The 24754-nt window shown below is 39.8% G+C and overlaps 1 protein-coding gene across 2 annotated transcripts in view; it reads right to left on the bottom strand.

The window, feature by feature from the left end:
* Positions 1 to 24754, bottom strand: part of LOC124554914 (serine/arginine repetitive matrix protein 2-like) — a 162117-nt gene that overhangs the window by 70980 nt on the left and 66383 nt on the right. For both annotated transcript variants that reach the window (XM_047128604.1, XM_047128603.1), the window contains exons 4-5: positions 2398 to 9515; positions 2179 to 2305 (exon numbers count right to left, since the gene is read on the bottom strand). In XM_047128604.1, the coding sequence (XP_046984560.1) occupies positions 2179 to 2305; positions 2398 to 9515 (7245 nt within the window). The remainder of the gene's footprint in view (positions 1 to 2178; positions 2306 to 2397; positions 9516 to 24754) is intronic.

Genomic DNA, 24754 nt, shown 5'->3' with positions numbered 1-24754 from the left:
TGCCCATAGTGTGAAACCTACGACATGGAAGCACACACATGTTGTGATGACATTGTAAAGTAAGTCAAATGAATAGTATGAAGTATTAATGTTAGTGAAGTGTTAAGTACTGATGTGAAATGAGCATCTGTAATTAATGGAGCTACACAGCAAGGCTGCACGAACAGTGGCTCCATCTCTTGGGGCAGACTCCTACAGAGGAAGCCTGGTGAGATAGCTACATCAGAACAGCCCATGAAAATGGTGGCATCATCTAACACGGTGGAAGATAACTAATGTACAATCAGCCATAGTGGCTGCATCACATATAACTCATGAAGACTAGATTATTACGCCTAATCTAAGCACTCTTAGAACAACTAGACCAAGTCAGCTGAAAAACAAAATCAATTCTAGTAACTCAATTAATTCCGTAACCTCACTATGGGAAAGCACATTACGGGTCAATAAATTCTTTCTAATTATATCAACAGTTTCATTAATTGCTATATGCGAGTACAAGTTAACAACATCCAGTGAAGCTACATGGGACAGGGAAGGGTTGCATTCAAGACTTTACCTAACAATGCACATTTCATGCTATGTCAATTTTACCTAATGTCAATACATGAGTTTCTCTTCCATAAAAGTAGCATACACATACCTTTGTTAAGTTGCTCACAATGTTCTGACATGTAGTGCATTGCATTCATTGCAATGTATAGTTCTTTGCAAAGTCACTCTTTGAATTAATTTCTGTGTTCTAAGCTGGCATTACCTATTGTGTTTCATTTACTTCTTAAATAGCTTAACTGCAACAGTCAGTTTGGAACTGGTTCCTTTTGAATTGATAATGGCACTGTAAAATATGGCTTGATGAGATCTTCATTATACTCAGTCTGTGTGCTCATTTTCATGAGCTTTTTACTGAAGTTTGATTTAAATGTGAGTATAATATTAATTGAAACTTCTGTGTATGGACCATTAAAATGCATACTTATATTAGTACATATTTGTTATCATTAATTTGTTTGTACACTTTATTTTACAGTTTCAGTCTGATGAGGAAATTCTTAAAGGCCAATGCTTAATAAACAACTGTGTGATCAAGACTTTTCCATATTTCAAAGTTGTGGCAAATATTTATTTATTCAAAGTATGCTATACAATAAAGTTGTAAGCACTGTGCATCAAAGAGACTACTGAAACCAGAATATCCACATTCATTGTATAGGATACTGACAAAAAGAATTCCCCCTCCCCAGTCTAGGTCTTTAGTTCCAGTTTCACATCACTTGAGTCATATATATGTAAATGTAATTGGCAAATATAATTGGTAATTTACATACAGTAGTCTTACATGAATGTGCTAATGAATAAGGCTGGCAGGCCTGCTTGAGAAATAAAGCAACCAAGATTAATGGCCCATTAGATTTTTAGCTTATTGTTTGCTCTCAGTGGAGGAGATAAAGCTTGTATAAATTCAAAGATGAAACAAAATGGTAATTCTACATATAACTAATTACTGAGAATAATAACTGATAATGAACATCCACTGTGAAATATCATCGTACTCTACATGTGTTTCATCACACCAAATAAACAATATATGTGAAGCGGACTAATAAACACAGAATTTTTTGCAAAGGAAACAGAGTGTGAGAGTAAAAATTATTGATAATTCAAGAAATTGTTCTTTAATTTTCCAAGCAATCACATTTTCAGCATCACTTAATAAGTCACTGAATTTACTGGAGATGCATGATATACAGTCTGTGGCAATAGAATACTGACAATGCACTATGGGTGTGTCAGTGGTGCCTCATCAGCCCTCGCCCCCCTCCCTCGCAAAAAAACACACACTCACTTTGCTGTGTGTGTGTGTGTGTGTGTGTGTGTGTGTGTGTGTGTGTGCACGCGCGCGCTCGTGGAAGGGATTAGGAAAAATGAACTTAAGCTAATATTACACTTGATAAACTTGCCATTAAAAAAAAAAAGACTTTATGAATGACAAACATTGCAACATGTTTATCGAATACTTTACAGCTGTTGCTGTTTGACCTAGGAACTGTGTATTTAACATCAAATTTTCACAAATGAAAAGTGGCACAACATATGATAATTTGGAAAATGGAACATTTTTGTGAAAATAAACAATCCCTATTGAAGGTGATGCTGCCAATTTAGGTATGTATTTACCTCCTGTGGTAGAGAAGTTTAATTTTTCACCAGTGGTGTCTTTCAGTCTTCCTTTCGCAACTGCACTGTCCTTTTCCATACCAGAAGATCTTGAGTGCTGATCTTCAGCTAAATCTAAAGATTTTTCCTGAAATTGCAAAACCTCATTTACTGGAGAACGATTTTATTTCTGCTTTAACAATTCAATAGGACAAAAATCAACACAGCACGCCTACTCACCAGGGTCTTTGTTTCTTGATTAAAATGCTCATTTTCTGATTCATCACTTTCCCATAAATCAACTGATTTATCTAATTCCAAGTCCAAAAGATCTTCAAGTTCATCTAAGGTTCTGTCATCGGGGGTATTAGCTATTTTAGTGACAGTTTCCATTTCCTTCTCTACCTTAGTTTCTGATAACTGATCCAAGCTATTTGTTTTACAAGAATGTTCAAGAGAATCTGAGGAATCAAATTTTCTTTTTTTAGTCTCCTGAATAGGAACATTATCATTCACCATACTTCTACCTGTGTCGATAACATCAGAGTTTAGTGCCAATGACTTTGGTTCATCCTGACACATCGCCACTATATGTCCTTTCTTGTTTTTATCTTTCATCCTATATTTATGTGAAGTTTTTCTTTCTGTTTTTTTTGTGCAGTTTTTGGACATCAGCTCAGATCTGGTCTGTGTAACACTTTCATCATGATTTTTTCTTAACGACTTAACTTTGCTGCCACTATCAGTGGTAACTGAGCATGCTGAAGCTCCTTGCCAACAACTGATGTCATTGTTTTTCAAAGAATTAGAAACAGGGGGATTCTTGTAACCTAGAGATGAGGTTTGGATTCTGAGAGGCACTGTATAGTATTTATTTTCTGACTCAGAGTTTTTCTCAGGTGATGGGCTCAGGCTTGGTGTCTGACTCCGACTTTTCTGGGTTGAGGGGTTATCTGAATGACAATATAATTCTTCTACTGATGTATTATTCTTTCGATTGTCATGCATGGGCTTTCCATGAATTAAACCTACATCTTTTCTCCGTAATGAATGATCATCTTCATGAGCCCCTGAGAAAGAGAATGAGTTCTGTGGAGAGAGAGGTGAAAATGATGCCATTAAATGTGGTGATGCTTTTCTTTGTGGACTTCTGTAACATTTATCCGTGTGAGAAGGTTTCACCTCTGGAGAAGTAGAGACCTGATGGTCATATGGTGATGCTGTGTAATGCACATTTTCTCTGTCTTTAGAAGACATATGAGATGATTTTCTTGGTAGTTTTTCTGGGGACTTTTTTCTGGTACTTGATACACGATACATTTTAATTGGACAGGGAGATGGGCTCCTACCCTTTGAATGCTTCCTATTCAAATGTAGTTGCTCTAGACTTATTGGAGGCGAATTCGAAACTCTTGAAACTGGTGATTTGCTTCTCTGCATGGCATGTTTTGAAACATTTGACCTATTTGAAGGAAAATTTATAGGTGATCTCTTCCGCTGCACATCTGGTGAGTGTCTTTTGGGTGATGCAAATGTTCTTTGGATAATGGGTGACTTTACACATCCTTTTCCTGGTGATAGCGAATGCCTCCTGCACTTTGGAGAAATGGATTTCTTCTGTGATGTAATACTGCTCCGGTCATGTGCCTGCATTCTAACTGGAGATATTTTGCATTGTGGTGACTTTTGTCTTTCCCTTGGTGAGCCAGACCTGCCTGGTGAAATGTAATTTCTGGATCTTGGTGATAATGACTGCTTTCTAGAGCATCTGGAATGTGAAGGAGAATAATGGTTGTCAGAATATCTCCTAGATGGTGATCTTGACAGCTTTCTGAATTGTGATGCAGATTTTCTAGCTGGAGACCAAGTGGGACTACGAGACCTCTTCATCTGACTGACTTGTCTGGGACTACAAGATCTCCGTATTTGGGTGGCTGACCTAGGGCTACACGACTTCTGCACACGAGTACATGATCTGGGACTAGAGGATTTCCTCCTGTGTTCAGTTAATCTTGGACTAAAAGATATGCACATCTGAGCAGTTTGTCTCGGACTACCAGATCTCTTTATCAGAGCAACTCTTCTTGGACTACCAGAGCTCCGCACATGAGCAGCTGGTCTTGGACTATTAGATCTCAGTACCTTTGTGGCTGTTCTTGGACTATCAGATCTACACACATTACCAGTTGGTCTGGGACTTCCTGATCTTCGTATCTTAGCAGCTGGCTGTGGACTAAAAGAACTCCGTATTTTAGCAGGTGGTCTTGGACTGAGAGATCTTCGTACAATAGCCATTGGTCTTGGACTGGGAGATCTCCGAATATTAGTACCTGGTCTTGGGCTCAGAGATCTTCTCAAATTTGTGGCTGGTCTTGGGCTAATAGAGCTCTGCATATTAGAGGCTGGTGTTGGACTAACAGATCTCTGTACCTTAGCTGCTGTTCTTGGACTGTGAGACTTCCGTATATTCGTGGCAGGGCTTGGACTTCTAGATCTACGCAGATTAGTATGTGGTCTTGGACTGTGCGATCTCCGCATATCAGAAGCTGATCTTGGACTCCGAGATCTACGAGTACTCACTATCGGTCTCGGGCTGCGAGATCTTCGCATACTCACTGCTGGTCTGGGACTGTGAGATCTCAGCACACTCACAGATGGTCTTGGACTGTGAGATCGTCGCACACTACCAGCTGGTCTTGGACTGCGAGATCTTCGAGTACTGTTAACTGGTCTTGGACTGCGAGATCTTCGGGTATCGGTAGATGGTCTCGGACTGCGAGATCTCCGGGTACTAGAAGATGGCTGTGGACTGTGAGATCTCTGCATACATGTTACAGGTCTTGGGCTGTGAGATCTATGAATGCTCATTAGTGGTCCTGGACTGCGAGATCTGTTTGAGCTCATTTCCGGTCCTGGACTGCGAGATATCCGTGTGCCTTTGGCCAGTCCTGGACTGTGAGATCTCCGTTTGCTCTTAGCCACTCCTGGACTGCAAGATCTCCTTGTACTCTTGGTCGGTCCTGGACTGCGAGATCTTCGTGTGGTCATTGTCGGTCCTGGACTGCGAGATCTTCGTGTGGTCATTGCCGGTCCTGGACTGCGAGATCTTCGTGTGAACTTTGCCGATCCTGGACTGCGAGATCTTCGTGTGCACTTTGCCGATCCTGGACTGCGAGATCTTTGTGTGCACATTGCCGGTCCTGGACTGCGAGATCTCCGTGTGCTCACTGTCCGTCCTGGACTGCGAGATCTCCGTGTGCTCACTGTCCGTCCTGGACTGCGAGATCTCCGTGTGCTCACTGCCCGTCCTGGACTGCGAGATCTCCGTGTGCTCACTGCCAGTCCTGGACTGCAAGATCTCTGTGTGCTCACTGCCCGTCCTGGACTGCGAGATCTCCGTGTGCTCATTGCTTGTCCTGGACTGCGAGATCTCCGTGTGCCCACTGCCCTTCCTGGACTGCGAGATCTTCGTGTGCCCACTGCCCTTCCTGGACTGCGAGATCTCCGTGTGCCCACTGCCCTTCCTGAACTGCGAGATCTCCGTGTGCCCACTGCCCTTCCTGGACTGCGAGATCTCCGTGTGCCCACTGCCCTTCCTGGACTGCGAGATCTCCGTGTGCCCACTGCCCTTCCTGGACTGCGAGATCTCCGTGTGCTCACTGCCCGTCCTGGACTGCGAGATCTCCGTGTGCTCACTGCCGGTCCTGGACTGCGAGATCTCCGTGTGCTCATTCCCCGTCCTGGACTGCGAGATCTCCGTGTGCTCACTGCTGGTCCTGGACTGCGAGATCTTCGTGTGCTGACTGCCGGACCTGGACTGCGAGATCTCCGTGTGTTCACTGCTGGTCTTGGACTGCGAGATCTCCGTGTGCTGACTACCGGACCTGGACTGCGAGATCTCCGTGTGTTCACTGCTGGTCTTGGACTGCGAGATCTCCGTGTGCTCATTGCCGGTCCTGAACTGCGTGATCTCCGTGTACATGTTGCAGGTCCTGGACTGCGAGATCTCCGCGTACTCACTGTCGGTCCAGGACTGCGGGATCTCCGTGCACTCATTGCTGGTCTCGGGCTGCGAGATCTCCTCGCATTCCTTGCAGGTCCTGGACTATGAGATCTCCGTGTATTTGTTGTTGGTCCTGGACTGCGCGATCTACGCATGTTCTTTGCTGGTCCTGGACTGCGTGATTTATGCTTGCTCGTCACTGGCCCTGGACTGCGCGATCTACGCTTGCTCGTCACTGGCCCAGGACTGCGCGATCTACGCATGCTCGTCACTGACCCTGGACTGCGTGATCTACACATGCTCGTCCTTGGCCCTGGGCTGCGTGATCTACGCATGCTCGTCCTTGGACCTGGGCTGCGTGATCTACGCATGCTCGTCCTTGGCCCTGGGCTGCGTGATCTACGCATGCTCGTCCTTGGCCCTGGACTGCGTGATCTCCGCATGCTCGTCCTTGGCCCTGGACTGCGTGATCTCCGCATGCTTGTCATTGGGTGTGGACTGTGTGATCTCCGCATGCTCGTCATAGGGCCTGGACTGCGTGATCTCCGCATGCTCCTCGCTGGACCTGGGCTGCGTGATCTCTGCCTGCTCCTCACTGGACCTGGACTGCGTGACCTCCACCTGTTCCTTGCTGCCACTGGACTGGGTGATCTCCGCATGCTTGTCACTGGCTGTGGACTGCGTGATCTCAGCATTCTTGTCGCTGGCCCTGGACTGTGTGATCTCCGCATGCTTGTCACTGGCTGTGGACTGCGTGATCTCCGCATTCTTGTCGCTGGCCCTGGACTGTGAGATCTCCGCATGCTCGTTGCTGGCCCTGGACTGCGTGATTTCCGCATGTTCGTTGCTGGCCCTGGACTGCGTGATCTCCGCATGTTCGTTGCTGGCCCTGGACTGCGGGACCTCCGCATGCTCTTTGCTGGCCCTGGACTGCGTGACCTCCGCATGCTCTTTGCTGGCCCTGGACTGCGTGACCTCTGCATGCTCTTTGCTGGCCCTGGACTGCGTGACCTCCGCATGCTCTTTGCTGGCCCTGGACTGCGTGACCTCCGCATGCTCTTTGCTGGCCCTGGACTGCGTGACCTCCGCTTGCTCTTCACTGGTCCTGGGCTGCATGACCTCCGCTTGCTCTTCACTGGCCCTGGGCTGCATGACCTCCGCTTGCTCTTCACTGGCCCTGGGCTGCATGACCTCCGCTTGCTCTTCAGTGGCCCTGGGCTGCATGACCTCCGCTTGCTCTTCACTGGCCCTGGGCTGCATGACCTCCGCTTGCTCTTTACTATCCCAGGACTCCGTGATCTCCACATGCTTGTCACTGGTCCTGGACTCCGTGATCTCCGCATGCTTGTCCCTGACCCTGGACTGCATGATCTCTGCCTGCTCATCTGCAGCCCTGGACTGCGTGACCTCCGCCTGCTTGTCTGTGGCCCTCGACTGCGTGACCTCTGCCTGCTTGTCTGTGGCCCTGGACTTCGTGACCTCTGCCTGCTTGTCTGTGGCCCTGGACTGCGTGACCTCCGCCTGCTTGTCTGTGGCCCTGGACTGCGTGACCTCCGCCTGCTTGTCTGTGGCCCTGGACTGCGTGACCTCCGCCTGCCTGTCTGTGGCCCTGGACTGCACGACCTCCGTACGCTCATCGCCGGCCCTGAACTGTGTGACCTCCGCATGTTCTTCACAGGCCCTGGACTTCGTGACCTCCGCATGTTCATCAGTGGCTCTGGACTGCGTGACCTCTGTATGTTCATCAGTGGTCCTGGACTGCATGATCTACGCATGGTCATTGCTGGCCCCGGACTGCACGATCTTCGCATACTTATCACTAGTCCTGGACTATGAGATCTCATAGTTGATGATGGTCCTGGACTGCAAGATATACTCATAGTTGATGATGGTCCTGGACTGCAAGATATACGCATACTTGATGCTGGTCCTGGACTACGAGATCTCCGCATAGTCACAGCTGATCTTGGACTGCAAGATCTTCGCAAGTGAGTAGCAGACCTCGGACTGCAGGATTGTCGCTTGTGAGCAATTGATCTTGGACTACGAGATTTCTGGTTATGAGGACTTGATCTTGGAGACCGAGATGTATGCCTGATAGGACTTGATCTCGGAGTGCAAGATCTTCGCAAATGAGTGGAAGGTCTTGGGCTAGGTGACCTCACTTGGTGAACTGGAGATTTTGATGTAGAAATTCTCGAAGACCTATGAATGCGTGAAGTACTATGAAACCTATCACTACTGCAAGGAGAATGTGGGCTCCGTGATTGAAGAGAGTGAACTGGTGACGTTTGTGTATATGGTCTTGAATCATAAATCGGTGATCTAGAATTATGAGGACTTAGTTTACGTACAGGTGACTTGGGGCTTCGTGATTTCACAGCATGTGCAGGTGACCTTTGAATTCGCAATGGAGATCTTGGACTGCGTGATCGGCTGAAGGAGTTTCTTATTTTTGAAGTAGTAGTCCTAGATGGTGATGCCGGAGTTCGTGATCGTCGATAGACTGGGGATTTTGTGCTTTGAGATCTGTTATCGTGAACCTGAGACCTTTCCACTTGAGACACTGAATTATACATTGAAGATGAGTCTGAAACTCTGCTTGCATTGTGGGTTGCTCCAGGGCTACATGAGGTGGTTTTGTACAATGAAGACCCTTGGCTTTGACAATTTTCTGGATGGCTACATTGTCCAGGTGAATGAACAGGGGACTGGTTTGGGGTTATTACACTCTTATTGGAACATTTGATGTACTTATTATCAGGTGGTGAATGCCTTGATATTTGAGACATTTTTAAAGTAATATGGGAATTTTCAGCCTGAGCAGCTGGTTCATTGTCTGTGGTCTTCACTGTAGATACTGGCACTGAAATTAGCAGAGTACGTGTTTCTTGGGCTTTAACAGAGGAAAGTGGTTGTCCATTGTCATATGCAGCATCCACAGTGCTGCTGATCACTTCTTTTGTTGTTCCTTGCAGAGCACTAATTGTCACAGAATTTCCACTCACAACATCAGGCTGAACACACACATCACTCACACAAGACTCCAGTTGTTGATCACGGCAAACTTTTACATCAGTTTCTTCCTGCAGAACACTTTTTTCCGGTACCTCCGTTTCACTGTCATCTGCACTTGTTACAGACAGTGAAGTCCTTTCAGTTTTCTTTATCTCTTCTTCTAATTCATCCATTAGTTTTTCCAGACTTTCTTCTTCATTTGTATCCAGTAACAATATGTCAGAATCTTCCTCTGCACTTTCATCTTCTTCAACTCCATTTGTACCACAGTAGCCCATAAAATCTTCATCACTATTATCTGAATTGTCATCATCATATCGGCTGAATTTTGATGGCACTGAAACAAATAAAAATACAGTGCTTACATCCGTCATCTAAGTATATGAAATGGCAGCACTTAATACAAAGGCTCTACTCCCAACTACACTAGTGCAGGATTGCTGCAAGTCATCATGTACCTGTGAACATATTTAGTATTTTAGCATTCATGTGCATGAAGTAATTTAAACTGCTGAAATTCCAAGTCATCTATAAGGGGAGATGGAAGTACCAGTCATGGACAGTAGCACACACAGACTCATGTGTAGGCAGACCAGTACAGGTCTGTAGCCACTACATTAAATGCGCCAGCTGTACTTAAAGATCTGTATGGGATTGTAGCAACTTAATGTGGTCCACTTTTCTTTTTATTTATTTTGTAGAAACTGTGAAGAATTTCAGTACATGAAACAGCTAATGGCAGCTCCCTGTCTAAAACAAACCATAGGAGAAAAGGTACATCTCACACCCCTAAGAAGCCTAGCATGTCCCACATCTTTGTCAATTATCTAACTTGTTGCACCTCATCACATAAAGGAATTTTGAAATAATGACAGTTTTGGAGGATTTAGAGTGAGAATTGATAGACTGAACCCATCCCTCCTTGTACTTTTTTTGGGACTAAAATATTTCACCTACCATTTCACCCCCCCCCCCTCCCCCTCCAGCATGTTCTCCCTCCTTCACAACATAATTTTAGGCATTACTTCCAGACACTACTGCATCCTTTTTTTTCTCCTTCAGTTTATATAATAACTCTGTATTTCTTGTTTACCACATCCCAAGGTCCACTTAAATTCCAGCATTATAAACTTAGCCTATAAAAAAGATAATTATCAATATATTCTCTGTGACTTATTGCATATACTTCTCATTATCATCCACCTTTCATTCCATTGTGAGTCTATATGGAATTCCTGTCAGTCTCATTGATGTTTTAAGAAATCTATATCACGATTGCGTTGCTGTATAAGAACAGAAGGAGGGAACAACACTTTCCTTAGTGTTCTGACAGGCACCAGACAAAGTTCCATTTTGTCACCATTCATTTTAATATTAGTCATAAATTTCATAATGAGAAAAACTATGGGCAACAGGTATAGATTTTAATGAGCAATCTACACTTATGGATCTGGCAGAAACACTACAAAGTTACAATTAATGACCACCACAGAGGATGGAATGACCAGTTCTGTAGGGCGAATAATAAATAGTGACAAAACAAAAACAAAGGGCACAAAAGTAGAGATGTATATACTTAAATTAATGTGTAACAGAAGGTAGTACAAGATGTTGACTAATTTCCATATCTCAGCGCCCTTATCTGTAATAATGGCACTGTAAATGCAGACATCACCAGCAGAAGTAGAAAAGCTTCTTCAGTCTGTAAATAATTCACTTCATCTGCTTTGTTGCCCTCAGCAGCTGGCATCCCTTCTCTCAATCACTGTAACATGCTGAATACTGTTGATTACAGAAGAATAGTTCAAATAAAGTAGCCTACATAGTATTTAATGCTGGATATTGCCACTTTTGAAAGGTTAACAGTTGATGGCCAGTTCAGGTTTCACAAGTTTCTGTTAAATGCAGGTAAAGGAATGTTACATATTGCACTTAGTTACAGTTCTTTCTATCCAGTTTTAGTGCAGTAGACCTACCCTTGAGAAAATAATTAGCAATTGTTTAGTGTGGCAAAAAGGACAATCAACAGAACTCTCTCAGTATTAGTCATTATGTTCATTCAAAGAAAAATTTCCCCTTAGTAGCATAACATTTTTCAGGCTGAGCAAAAAACATTACAATTAGATGAGATAGCACAATGAAAGGATGTTCATATTAAACACTTTCTACAACTGAACTGGACAGTTATCTTACCAATACACCATTGTCAAAGTTAATCATAGTCGAATGCAAACACACAATGTGAAATAATTACAAGATACTGACACTGAGACGATACATGACACATTACATGACATGAGATCTGACTTGGATATGGTACATTTTAGAAGTTGTGTATGATTTATAAGCACAGACTTTCACAGAGCTGTTACATAGTTGCTTGCTCACCTGAGACTGATGAATTTGGGGTGGGGTGGCCTATTTAACGAGTGCCATACAGATATTTGCTAAGCACAGAAACTACATAATATTTTGGAAATTGGCTACGTTAGATTTTGCTGTATTGAATGGACTGTAAGACTTAACTGTTTTCTGGTCTAAGAAAAGTTTTGAGATTAATGAATTATAAAAGTATATGCAACATCGTTACAATTCCGTGTTCAGAATACACACACTATGAGTATGGCACCCACATTCAAAATAATTTCGGATTATGATAAATTATGCAAAATCTTAATTAGAGGCCTAAGTAATTAGTAATGGGTATTATCTGATTTTGAACAAATATAGTAACAAAAGTACCATGTCGAAGGCCAGAATCTAGAAAGCATAAAGGTGAAATAAGCAATGGAAAATACATTGATCTGAACTTTCAGTGCCAGTTATTTTGTAAGTTAATTAGCTTTAGTTAATGCAAATTATGTTTTCAGAAAGAATGGAGTATCTGCTTTCAAATGAGTAGTCACAATACCTTGAATTCTATGGATCTGTCCAAAATGCCTTTCCATTACATACTGGAGTAGAATTTCCAGATATCTAGAACTTTTAACTAAGCGAGTTCATCACAAAACTAATTGTGTCACTATAGATGGGAACATTGAGAGAACCAACTGAATTAACCCCCGTGCTACCAGGATTTTTGTCTCACTGAGTACCACCAGGGTCATGTAGACCCCAAATGATTGACACCGAGTATACTGGCAGTGTTTTAATGTACCAAAATTTTAAAAAGATATTTTACAATTGTTCAATGTTACCAGTAATGATCATCTTTTCATAAATATTATGTTCAAGAAACAAAAAGAAATTTAGATTGGGGTCATGTTGGCATTCAGTGCAAAAATCATGAATACATTTTAATGTGTTGTAAATACAAAAATGAACAAAACATCATTGGATAGAATAGACGCAGATGGAGAAAGCCATAGTTTGAAAATAATAGTTTCAAAAACAAGGAAGATCTACATTTCCGATGTACTTATGGGGTCATATTGCCCCCAGTGGTACTAGGAGGGTTAACATATTCAAGTAAATTTTATATATTTTGTGTACAACTGCACTGAATATGGAATTCAGTTATTCAAGACAGTAGAAAACATAACAGAAGGAGAAGTTTCTAACTTGTTATGTCTCAAGCCTTCCAACAAATGCCATCTAAATGCACATGGCAATTACACTCTGTAAGTATATCCACAAAGCTTTGGTTGTACTCCCCTACCATCCTACTGAGGGCCATATACGCATATGAGACACAGAAAATGTCAGCAAAATCAGCACACACAAGCTCAATGTTTATCACTAACAATACTTGAGATAGATTTTGAAGATCAGCTATTAAGACCACATTTCAAATGATGAATTGCTGAGAAGAGGTGGTCTACGCAGTCTGTATAAAATTGTGGCTGAAAGAATGGAGCATGTTCTACACATAAAAAATGGAAGAATCCCCTAATAAGGATTGTTATGGAAATGAACAGATGGATACAGAAGTAGAGGAAGACCTTTTAACACCTAGAAACGAACTTTTGCAAAGGATCTTCAGTGCATGGATACGAACTAGTAGGGAGCTGGAAATGTAGAAACTGACTGAGTACACTGGAGGAAACTCGTTGCCCGATATGCTAAATAGCACTGGACAAACAAAGTCTAAGTAAGTCATTCCATTATTTGTTTTAAATTTCTGCTATATATCGTTCAGAAAAAAAAGACATTTGAATCAATGAAGTATTGCTTTACTATGCACATGGTATTGGAGTTATTCAATTGTAAAATATCACCATGTAGTCAGCTATGAGAGATCCTAATCACATTGTCACTTGGTACTTTCAATACTTGCACACAAAATATTTCTGGAGGTCAAAGTCACTTTAAATGCCAAATTTCTTTATTAATACTCTGACACCATCTGAACTACTGAATTACAGATGTACAGGCTTTATTTCTTTTTTATTCATCCTCCCTGTCTCTCTTCCATTTATTCACAGAACAACTTTGTACAGTCGTTAAGGCACTGGAATCTCATTATAGCAGTTCAATTCCCAAACTGGTTACCTAGATTTAGTTTTCTCTTAGTTTCCCAAAATCACTTAAGACAAATTTCAGGATGGTTAGTTAGAAACTGACATGCCTGATATCCTTCCTCATTTGTCCACAATAAGTGCTTGTACACAGTCTGTAATGATTTCATTACCAACTTGATGGCAAACACTAACATTCTTTTCCATTTACTGCACTATTCTCAACCACACATCTGACATACCTGTTATCTTACTTTTGCAATTTACTCCTAAGTTTGAATTGTTTTCTCACTCTTACATTTTTGGTTTTGGTTCAGTTCCATTCGGCAGTGAGAGATGAATTAAATGTCTCAGTTGGCACATATTCCCTGGCTGCTCTTTTCCTTTGGCAGGCATTATGTCTGACAAAACTCCATGAATACTTTTTATCTCTTTCACATATCAGTTCCAAAGTGCTGACAAATTTAAAAATCAGTTACGTATTTCTGCACAAAAAATTTTCATTTCACTGATAAGAAGATAGTGTTCACCAATTTTAAGGATTAAATTTTGAAACTGAATAAATGTATATTACTTATTAACAATAAGTTAAAAATGAGTGCAAACAGATTTCAAGCAGCATAATGTGAGACAATGTTGATGCAAACTATGCTGAAATTTCCAAAATAAATCTTGACTTCTTCAATAAGTGGGCAAATGTGTTGCATAACACCCATATTCAAAAAAGCAGAAATTCAACAAAAATGTGAAAGAAGTGTACATTTGGAACACAATACATCCACTGTAGCACATTCTGCCATGAACAGTGGAAGTGAAGGGAGCAGTATTTGTGAGTCACATGGAAAGAACAATTGCAATGTGATCAAGACAGGACAGGAGAGTTTCCCTACAGAAAGTAAAAGTATGGGACATAACTGCAGGTTTTCCAACTTATGTTAAAGTACAAAAAGTTTCTTCCAACAAGACAGCAAATATAGATGGTGCATAATTCAGCACTCAACATTACGAAAATGAGCATTAAATTTATTCTGGCAAGATGAGGACGCAATATTAATTTACAAGCAAATGGCCAAGGGCAAACTGTAACCATCAAATTTTACAGTAGAAGTCATCATAAAATAAGCAGTACAGTTATATAAGGTGTGACATTCAATTCTGTGACTACGCTGAATCATAGAAAAAATTTAGTGTAAATGTCAACCACATCAGCAGTTTCAAAACTAGAAATTTCAATGTATATAATTCATGTGTGGCTCATAAATACCAACACCAACAACAGAAAAAAAAATTTCAATTACAGCGTAGAAGGCCGAAAATAAAAAGTGCCAATGTTTTTGAATCATTAATTACAGAACTGGCTTCTCATGCAGTAGTTATGGAACACTAGAAATCTATGAATAGAATTCATTAATCTGATTACAATATTACACTCTAGAATCATTTAATGACAGAATACAACATGAAGGTGAAGGTGTGGCCATTTACTTCAGGAAACATATGTTAGTCAGCAACATAGAATGTCAGTATGAGTTGAGTCTTGTGACATAAAGGATTTTGAAACTGTGGTACTGAAAATGATGTTACAAAAAGAATATGTCAAAATTCATTGACAGTAAACATTAAATATGGCAAGGTCTAAGTTGAAATAATCAAACCAAGCGTATCTGCTTAGCAGAAATGAGGGGCAGTAATCTTGATTCATCCTTGTTTTCCTATTACTTTCACAATTATGTATATTGCTGTTACAATTAAAAGTTACAAAAATATAAACTGTACCCTTCTCCTCTTTCGCTCAATTTCTCAGTCAGCTTTCCAAAACTGTTTTTAATTTTGCTTGACACCCCACAATTCATGTTTTGTATCAGTTTTGTATTTCCATATACTGTCACCTTACTTTATCTCTCTTCCTCACAATTTGTTTCTTGATTCTGTACCTCCAATGCTGCCTCAAAATATTTCCTACATTATGTTTCCTTACTCTTTAATCTATTATGTTGTATTCTCTTTTAATTGTCACAGTTACTATCATATCTTTCCACATAGCCTCTACTTAATCTAGTGTAGATATCATTCTTGATGCTTTATACACTGTTTCAAATTTTTCTATGCATTCATCACCTCTGCTGTTGTTAGGTGCTGATCTTATGTAAAACCATTCTCTATAATATTACTGTCCATACACAGTTTTCCTGAACTACAATCTCAACACCCCAAACTCCAGCATCAACTGCGAACTATCACTTATATTCTGCAATGAAACTTGTTCCAGCTTCTTTTCTACACACACCTTTTCCATTATTCTCAAAGGGCATTTCTTGTAGCTAACTCATTTTTTTTGTTATTTTCAGAAACTTATTTTATATTTTATGTTAACTTTTATCTCCCTGTTCTTACTATTCCTTCCACATATCTTACCCAGTGAGGACATGTGAAACTGTTGACTGTAATCCATCAATCAGATTGGGGCATTTAAGCTCCACAACCCTCTTGTTGCTATTAGAGAGAAGTAAGCTATGTGCCAGCACTAGGTTTCACCATTTTCCTTCACTCCTATCATCATCATCATCATCATCATCATCATAACCACCACCATCATCACTGACATCATTACAAAACACAGCAACACACAACACACATTCACCACAAATACAAAGACTACAGTGTTACATTTATAACATAATGCACAAGCTTCACAAAAGAAAGAAACCCAATGGATACAAATAAAGACATTTTTCAGTTTAGGTAGTTGAACCTCTGCAGCATATCCCACAAAAAATTTACATTTTACTATGAAGTTATATTTAGAATGAAATACACTTTCCTAATATTTTCTTAGTAGTAAACAATAACATCTGCAGAGGAATGGAATGTAGATTAAGAATGAAAGAAGGAAGCAAGATTAGGGACTAATTTATTACAGTGATCTAGTCATTGGAGATGGAGTACAGGCTCAGACAGGTTAACAATGGGAAACGAAATCAGCCATGAATGTCTCAAAAAACCATTCCAGCATCAGCTTAATCAAGGAAATTGCAAAAACATACATATAAATGGCCAGAATGTGATTTGAACTCTACTCTGACAGAATGTAAGTATAATGAAATGCATCTGGGCCCATCAGAACAAAATAGTGACTCATGTTCCTGTTATATAAGCTGCTACTAACATTCATCATCTTCATCACTCTTTTGAAATCCCCTGCTGGATAAAGGCCAACTCTAAATTTTAGCATTATGGTCTTCAACAATATGCATACATGTTGCTCTAGCATGTTTCCGAATGCTCTCTAATTTACCTATCATTCTCAGCCTTTTCTTCTATCTTGGAATGAAGCAATGAACTTACTTGTAAAATTACAAGGGAACACAATGGCTGGCCAGTACTACCTTCAGCAGGCAGACCTCTAGTACTTGCTGACAAGACACACTTAACAGTACAGAATTGCACTCAGCTTTATGAACCTTTAAGTTTCTTCTTCACAGAAGAAAGAAAAGAAGGTTGGAAAGAAGGGACAGGTCACTCAAACCTCCTGAGAGGAACCCACCTGTTGTAAGAATGATGGGAAGCAAAGATAAAGAACAAGTCACGAAAGACAAGAGAAGGTCCAAATAAGTACATTGGGAAGCAATGTGTCTGCTTCAGACAGAGTGAGAAATAAAAATGTGTTAATGACGAAGAGAAATGACAAGTGAAATGATTAGTGTAATTACAGGCTAGGGGGGAAAATGGAAAAGAAGACTGGGAAAAAGCAAAATATGAGAGAGAGAGAGAGAGAGAGAGAGAGAGGGGGGGGGGGGGGGGATGATGGAACCAAATAAAGATAAAATGATGTAAGACAGTAAATAACTGAGTACATAATAAAATTCTACCAAAGAAAAAACCAGTGATTGTTAACAGAGGTTACATCAATGAGGTGGTAGAATGCAAGAATATGGGGGAGCCCTAATTCCCATCTCGAGAGTTTAAGGTATCTAGTACTCGGTAGAAGGATCCAAATGGCTCCTGTGGTGTACCAGACACTCAGATCAAATGAGTCACACTGTACAGAATGACTAACAACTGACTACTATGTATCCCCAAGGTACAGTTATTCTGAAACAGTTCATGTGCTCAGCCAGTACAGCAGAGATCATTTCGATATAAAAAGGGATGATGTAAACACATGTTAGTTGGTAAACAGTACACATGGTTTCACATGTTGCTTTGCATTTAAAGTTGTGGTATTTACCAGTGGTGGGGATGGAGTACATTGCAGTATGAACAAAACATTCTTGGTTTGTCTACCACCCATCCCCATTTTCATTGTAGTCTCTGCTCCTCTCTGTTCCCTGTTTCATAGTTATTTTCCCACATCAATATCCACAAACATCTTCACAGCACCGTACTCCCTTCCCACTTAGGCAGTGAAATTTTACATGACAATTCAACACTTCTGAGCCTGGAATATACAGATTTCATATTAAAGGCATCTTCCTTTTGTCATACACACTAATGAAGCACTTAATATTTGTCACAGCCACCAGCAAAGCTTTTAAACACAGTGACTGTTTCTGCTTCTTACTTCCAGACCTACATGGAAATCACAATCTTTTTCATGCCACTTCATGTATTCTACATGTGACCGACTCCAGGCTATCTGATTTTTAACATTTATTTCCATCTCCTACCTTTGTACTATGTATTGATGTTCTGTTTATCCTTCACAATGAATTCCATGAAAACTACCTTCTAGCATCACAGTATTGTGGCTGTAATGTGTATTGTGATCCACAATAGCAGAAACAAACAAAAATTATCTTGAAAAATGCTGGATTTTAAGTGTGCTATTGGCAGTACTAGTTGCCATTTGATCCACTGATAAAGGAAGGAAGGAAGATTGGGTATAATGCGCCATTGACATTGAGGTCATTAAAGACGGAGCACATGCTCGGATTGGGTCAATGTTGGGGAAGGAAATTGGCCATGCCTTTCAAAGGAACCATTTCAGCATTTTCCTAAGGCGATTTAAGGAAATCACAGAAAACCTAAATCTGGATGGCCGAACACGGCTTTGAACTGTAATCCTCCCAAATGTGAGTCCAATGTGCTAACTACTGTGCCACCTCACTCGGTATTCATTAATAAACACTGCATTAAGTAATACAAAGATAATTAGATAAACAGCAGATAGTTTGCTTATAATAATCAACTCAAACTAACACTGTTGCTGTACAGTTTTCATCTTAAAGTTTGTATAATGACTTGCTTGGAATTGTTATTTGGCTTAGCGATAAAAAGTTTAGATAACATTAGGACAGATCTCCATGGACAATCTCATAGACAAAATTAAATACACACAGACATAAAGGTTGGTGGATAACAGTGAGCCACAAATGCTTTTAAATTGCTTTATTTCAGTCCCATAACTGGTTTTGGGCTACCATGCCCACTGCCAAATGACCGACATTTCTAGTCACATTGCTGTTTTGATTAGCAGCATGTCATCTGCTCGTACAGTGCACAAGAATATTTTAATATTTAGAGTCACTTTATCTGTTGTTTCACTGATAAAAACATGACTCTGTGCTTACATTCATTTAGATATAAGGTGAAATAGTTTTAAACACTTAACATGTGTTCCACAGGATATCAACTAGTTTTTTTATGGTCCTGATGCTTATCAGAGATGATGTAGACGGTGTTGTGTTGCAAAGAGCACACACATTGTAAATGCACCACTGTGATACACTTCACAATACTTCATAATATTCTTAATAACTATTATGGAGTTGCACATGAGCTTTAAACTGTTAAGGAGTCACACATTTTCTTTACACTCGATTAATGTTTTTGTTTACGGTGCAAAAGGTATCCACTAAACAAAGATATAATCCATTACCTATTGAGCACAGATGATGTGTGTGATGTGTAACACAGGTGAGGTATAATACAGGGTGTTGTCATGACATCATGAACATGAAGCTAACGTCCGTCATCTTAGTAGCACCAAACATTAGCTTCTGGTGGAAGTATTCTGATACAAAAAATATCAGCTTGCATCATTTACAAGTATACTAGTTGGTCTAATTATAGTCTAAAGTGTCACATTTCCTTCAAGCTGTATTTTCTTTTGTGTATATGAATCTTAGATGTGCTGGTTACTTTTACTGTAGTGATTTTATTTCTGTTATTTTACTTTAGATTTCCTATCACTACAACTTGAAGAGCACTCTAGATGAGAACTGTGAGAAGGAAATATTGCAAACCATCCAAACATAGTAAAATATGTTCTCAGCATTTTCAGGAAGAGGACATAGACAGAACATCAGTTTTGTAGTTTTTTATTAAAGAAATTGCAAGATTACAAAAGCAGCCTTTTCACATCACGTGTGTGTTTACTGTTATACAAAATGTGTAACAAAAAGGAATTTACATTAAAGAGGCCAAATGCATCACATTAATGGACCAAATATGCCTTTAAGATCAGAAAAACGTCTGAAAATGTCTTTCTGACACTGTGTTATAGAAAAAATTTGTGGCGTCGATAGTTACAATGCCACAACATAGGTACACGCTCTCGCAAGTTGGTACTACGAGAGAAGACTAACTACGCCGACCACAGCGTTCTCTGGCCGATGCTGTGGAGCTCAGTGAGTGCTGTCTTGATTTCTGCCTCTTGTCATTAACAGCAGATGGCCTGGAAATATCGCTTCTACTACCGAGTGGGATAGCTTGCTATTGACACTTTGTATTAGTAACGTTCAGTTAAAATTTGGACAGAAATGAGTATTTGTTAGTTTTGAGATTATACAGAACAGTAATCCTAACTTCACATGATTAGACATGGTCTATGGCTTCACACCTACGTGCTCATACTAGCCAAAGTTATGTATGCATTTGATATTTACTTGTGTTTTGGACTCTATTAAAAGTGTTAAAGTTATACACAGTACTAAAGTGCTTCACCTCTCCTGCTCCTACTCGCTTCCTTCACTCTCGGCCTATATTACAGAAGCAGTTCACAGGAGCAGACCCACACACCACCTATCCAGGCAGGATAAAAAAACACAGTAACATTTACTATTTAAAACAATTTTTCCATGGACACAACAGAAATTAAGAACAGGAAGCAATTGTAAATAGCAGTCTGGTAACTTTTACGTGCTACTTACAGGGCGGCACCAGCTTCAAAGCAGTATATAGCGTGTCTCTGTAGTGCCACCTCCCCTTATTATACCTCCATGGCAACATGTTAATAACAGAAAAATGCTTGTACTCCAAGAGTGAACTTATTTTCAAAGACTATAGAAAGGTTGTTTTCATTTTATTTTCTTCAACAACTCATAGCAGAAATTTTAATGGAAGATCATAAAGTTATCAGACTGCATACTATAAATTAAGAGATATGTACACACGTTTATATACACAGACTTTTTGGTGATAACAATAGTTTATAAGTTAGTTTGAGGAAATACAAAATTAAAAAGGTGAATGGTAGGATGAAGGCAACACAGTTGCTTAACGGTTGAGTAAAGATTTATATAACTTTATACTGACATCATAATAGGTTGTTTCAATTTTTCTCAAGTTACATAGCAGTATGTATTAGAAGCTGATAAAATGTTTACAAAAAATGTTATTAGGTTAACCTCAGTGTGTCTGTTCTTTCTCTTTGTTTTCTATAGTAGGAGTTCGAATGTTATGTATTGTTGGTGGTTTTCTATTGCAGTGAGGATATTCTTGTGCAGATTTTTGACTGTTTGAGGTCTATACTGTGTTTACTTTGTGTGAACAGTCCAAGGAAATTATGTAGAAATTGTTTGTTAGCTAGTTCCAGTCTGTCATTTAGAATGCATTGGGGTGAACTGAAGGTGTGAATATATCTTTCTAGTTCCTCCAAGAGATCCATCTTATTACCTTTATTAATAGTATGTAAGATGTTCAAATTTGTGATATCTTATGGGACTTAACTGCTAAGGTCATCAGTCCCTAAGCTTACACACTACTTAAACTAAATTATCCTAAGGACAAACACACACACCCATGCCCGAGGGAGGGCTCGAACCTCCGCCGGGACCAGCCCTCCAAGTTATTTTTAATGCTAGAAACAGACTGTTTATGTTGTTCCATATTAGTGCCTATTGCAGATTTATTTAAATTTTATAGTCTAAAGCCATCCATGTGTTAACAGTATCTCATCTCAAACCTTCTGCTGATCTGGCCAAGATATAAGCTTGGGCACTTGTTACAAACAATTTGTAGGTTTCTGATTTTTCGAGGTCTAGATTGGTAATTTTGTTGCTATGGATTATTTTTTGTTGCACAGTGTTATTGGTGTGAAAACTGATTTGAACTCCTATCCATCAGAAAAGATTTGCGACTTGCTATGAGATTGTTCCTAGAAAGGGAATGCATACAAACTGTTCTTTTTCAGCTGGTGGTTGTGAATTTACTGCAAGTAATTTTCTATTTTTAATTTTATTATACAGGCAGTCAATTATTTGTGGGTCATAACCATTATATTTAGCTACAGTTTTGGATTTATTTTTCCTTGGCAAATGAACTGAGGGGCATTTTAATTATACAGTTTAAATAGACTTGAAATAGACATATTCTGCACTGTGGCATGAAGAACTACTTATAATTACATCTTTGGTTGCGGGTTTTCTATGAATTTCAGACTCATGCTTATGATTCAGCTTTTTTTTATTCTAAGATAAAGTAAACTGATACCCTTATCTGTCTGATGTTCAATGGTGAATTTGAAGTCAGGTGCACGTCCCTCATGGCATTTGAAAATGATTCTATTTCATTTACTGTATCATTGAAAATGATGTTTGTCTCTCCAACATGCCTTTTGTAATGAATAAGTTTATCTCTTAATTCTTTCACTGCTACAGAAATGCTCTGCGTTCCATGCTGAGAGTAATTTTGTTATGACTGTACTGCTTGCCATATGCTGGTGTTTATGCTAGAGACAGCATTCCAGCCAATATGTAATACTTATCATCCGATTTTCTGAAAATAATAAACGAATTTCTTTTTCAAATCCCTCACACTTACTGCAGTGCACCAAATTAAGTAAAACATTGCACAAAATTTTAAGAGTTTGTAGAGATAAAAATGCATTCTGCAAACTTTGTGTATAGTTGACTTTAGCTCATACATTCCAGTGAATGAAATATTCATAGGGTATAAAATTTTATTTAAAATCAAGAGCAGAATGATATATCATTTCATTCTTGAGTTACTGGGTTTTATATCTGATGGACAAATGCACACAACACACCCATTCTCTCCCTTACACATCACGAACCGTGTGGTCGTAACAGTCATCATATCTTATAAAAGATTCAAGATATCGAAACAAAGGATTTTTACACATAATAGCACACAATGAGGCACACATGTTGTATGATAAATACTCAAAACTTTTTTATTTGCCAAGATATGGAAGTAACTTGTCTGCAGCACATCCACAGCACCTGGAGAATGGTGTAGCAGGACATGTATACATGTCCATAGCATCTGGGGAATGCTGTAGCATTACATATACATCCATAGCAGTGAAAGGGTTAAATGGGTATTGGTTCTGAAAAACTTATTTTCCAAATGGTTGATATAAATATCATCTAAAAGACCTGTATGACTGCTTTAAATTGCTAGACCATCTGGCTGTATATAGATCATCTTGCTGAATGGGAAATAGAATTAATTCTAATGTCTTTATATCTAAAGCACTTTTTTATTTTTTTTGACTTGAACTTCAAGGACAGGTATGCATGTACAAATTAACAATGTCCAGGGATGCAAATCTAACATTGTCTGGTATGTGAACATCAGTGATGTCATCAATAAGTTCTTGGGGATTTTTTTGGCAAAGATGTCTTCAACTGTGTAAAAGTTGGGGGTATCTTTAAGCTTCTTAGAGATGTAATACACAGGGCTGTACCTTGAATCGGCACTGGGATGTATTGGGCAATGATGTTTATGAATGGTGGGCTGAAAGCTTAGGTAGTAAGGGGTTCCTGAAAATGTTACATTACACATCAGCATCTAATAAAAGGTAATCAGAATTCTTAATTAATTTCCTAAGTTGAGCTTGATATTTAGGTTTAGTGTCCACCTTCAGTTCTTTTGTTATTCTAAAGAAAGAATTGTGGGGTTTTACTGATGTAATCTTCTTCATACACAACTACTGCAGTGTTACTGTTATCTGTCTTAACAACAAGGGATTTGTTGTTAGCAATTTTTTTTTGTTAATTTTACTGGGTATTTTTTAATCAGTTTTCCCAGAGTTGTGCAATGATTGTAGATTTCCTGCAATAATTTGTTTAGCTTCTAAATTTACAGCATCTTGTCCACTTGGGCTGAGTCTCGCTGGGTCACATGTAATTCTCAAACATATTCTCAGTTTGAATATAATGAATTTCCTTGAGACAGAGAAGCTGCTGTCCAGGCATCAGCACGGCTTTAGAACGCAACTCGCCCTTTTTTCACATGATATCTTGTGAACCATGGATGAAGGGTATCAGACAGATGCCATATTCCTTGACTTACGGAAAGCGTTTGACTCAGTGCCCCACTTCAGACACCTAACTAAGGTACAAGCATACGGGATTGGTTCCCAAATATGTGAGTGGCTCGAAGACTTCTTAAGTAATAGAAACCAGTACGGTGTCCTCGATGGTGAGTGTTCATCAGAGGTGAGGGTATCATCTGGAGTGCCCCAGGAAAGTGTGATAGGTCCGTTGTTGTTTTCCATCTACATAAATGATATTTTGGATAAGGTGGATAGCAATGTGCGGCTGTTTGCTGATGATGCTGTGGTGTACGGGAAGTTGTCATCGTCAAATGACTGTAGAAGGATACAAGATGACTTGGACAGGATTTGTGATTGGTGTAAGGAATGTCAGCTAACTCTAAATATAGGTAAATGTAAATTAATGCACATGAATAGGAAAAAGAATCCCGTAATGTTTGAATACTCCATTAGTAGTGTAGCGCTTGACACAGTCACGTCAATTAAATATTTGGGACTAACATTGCAGAGTGATATGAAGTGGAACAAGCATGTAATGGCAATTGTGGGGAAGGCAGATAGTCGTCTTCAGTTCATTGGTAGAATTTAGCAAATATG

Source organism: Schistocerca americana, chromosome X (genome assembly GCF_021461395.2).
Source record: "Schistocerca americana isolate TAMUIC-IGC-003095 chromosome X, iqSchAmer2.1, whole genome shotgun sequence".
In the NCBI taxonomy this organism is placed as follows: domain Eukaryota; kingdom Metazoa; phylum Arthropoda; class Insecta; order Orthoptera; family Acrididae; genus Schistocerca; species Schistocerca americana.
The sequence above is the reverse complement of the archived record's forward strand: the minus strand, read 5'-3'. Positions and strand labels throughout refer to the sequence as shown.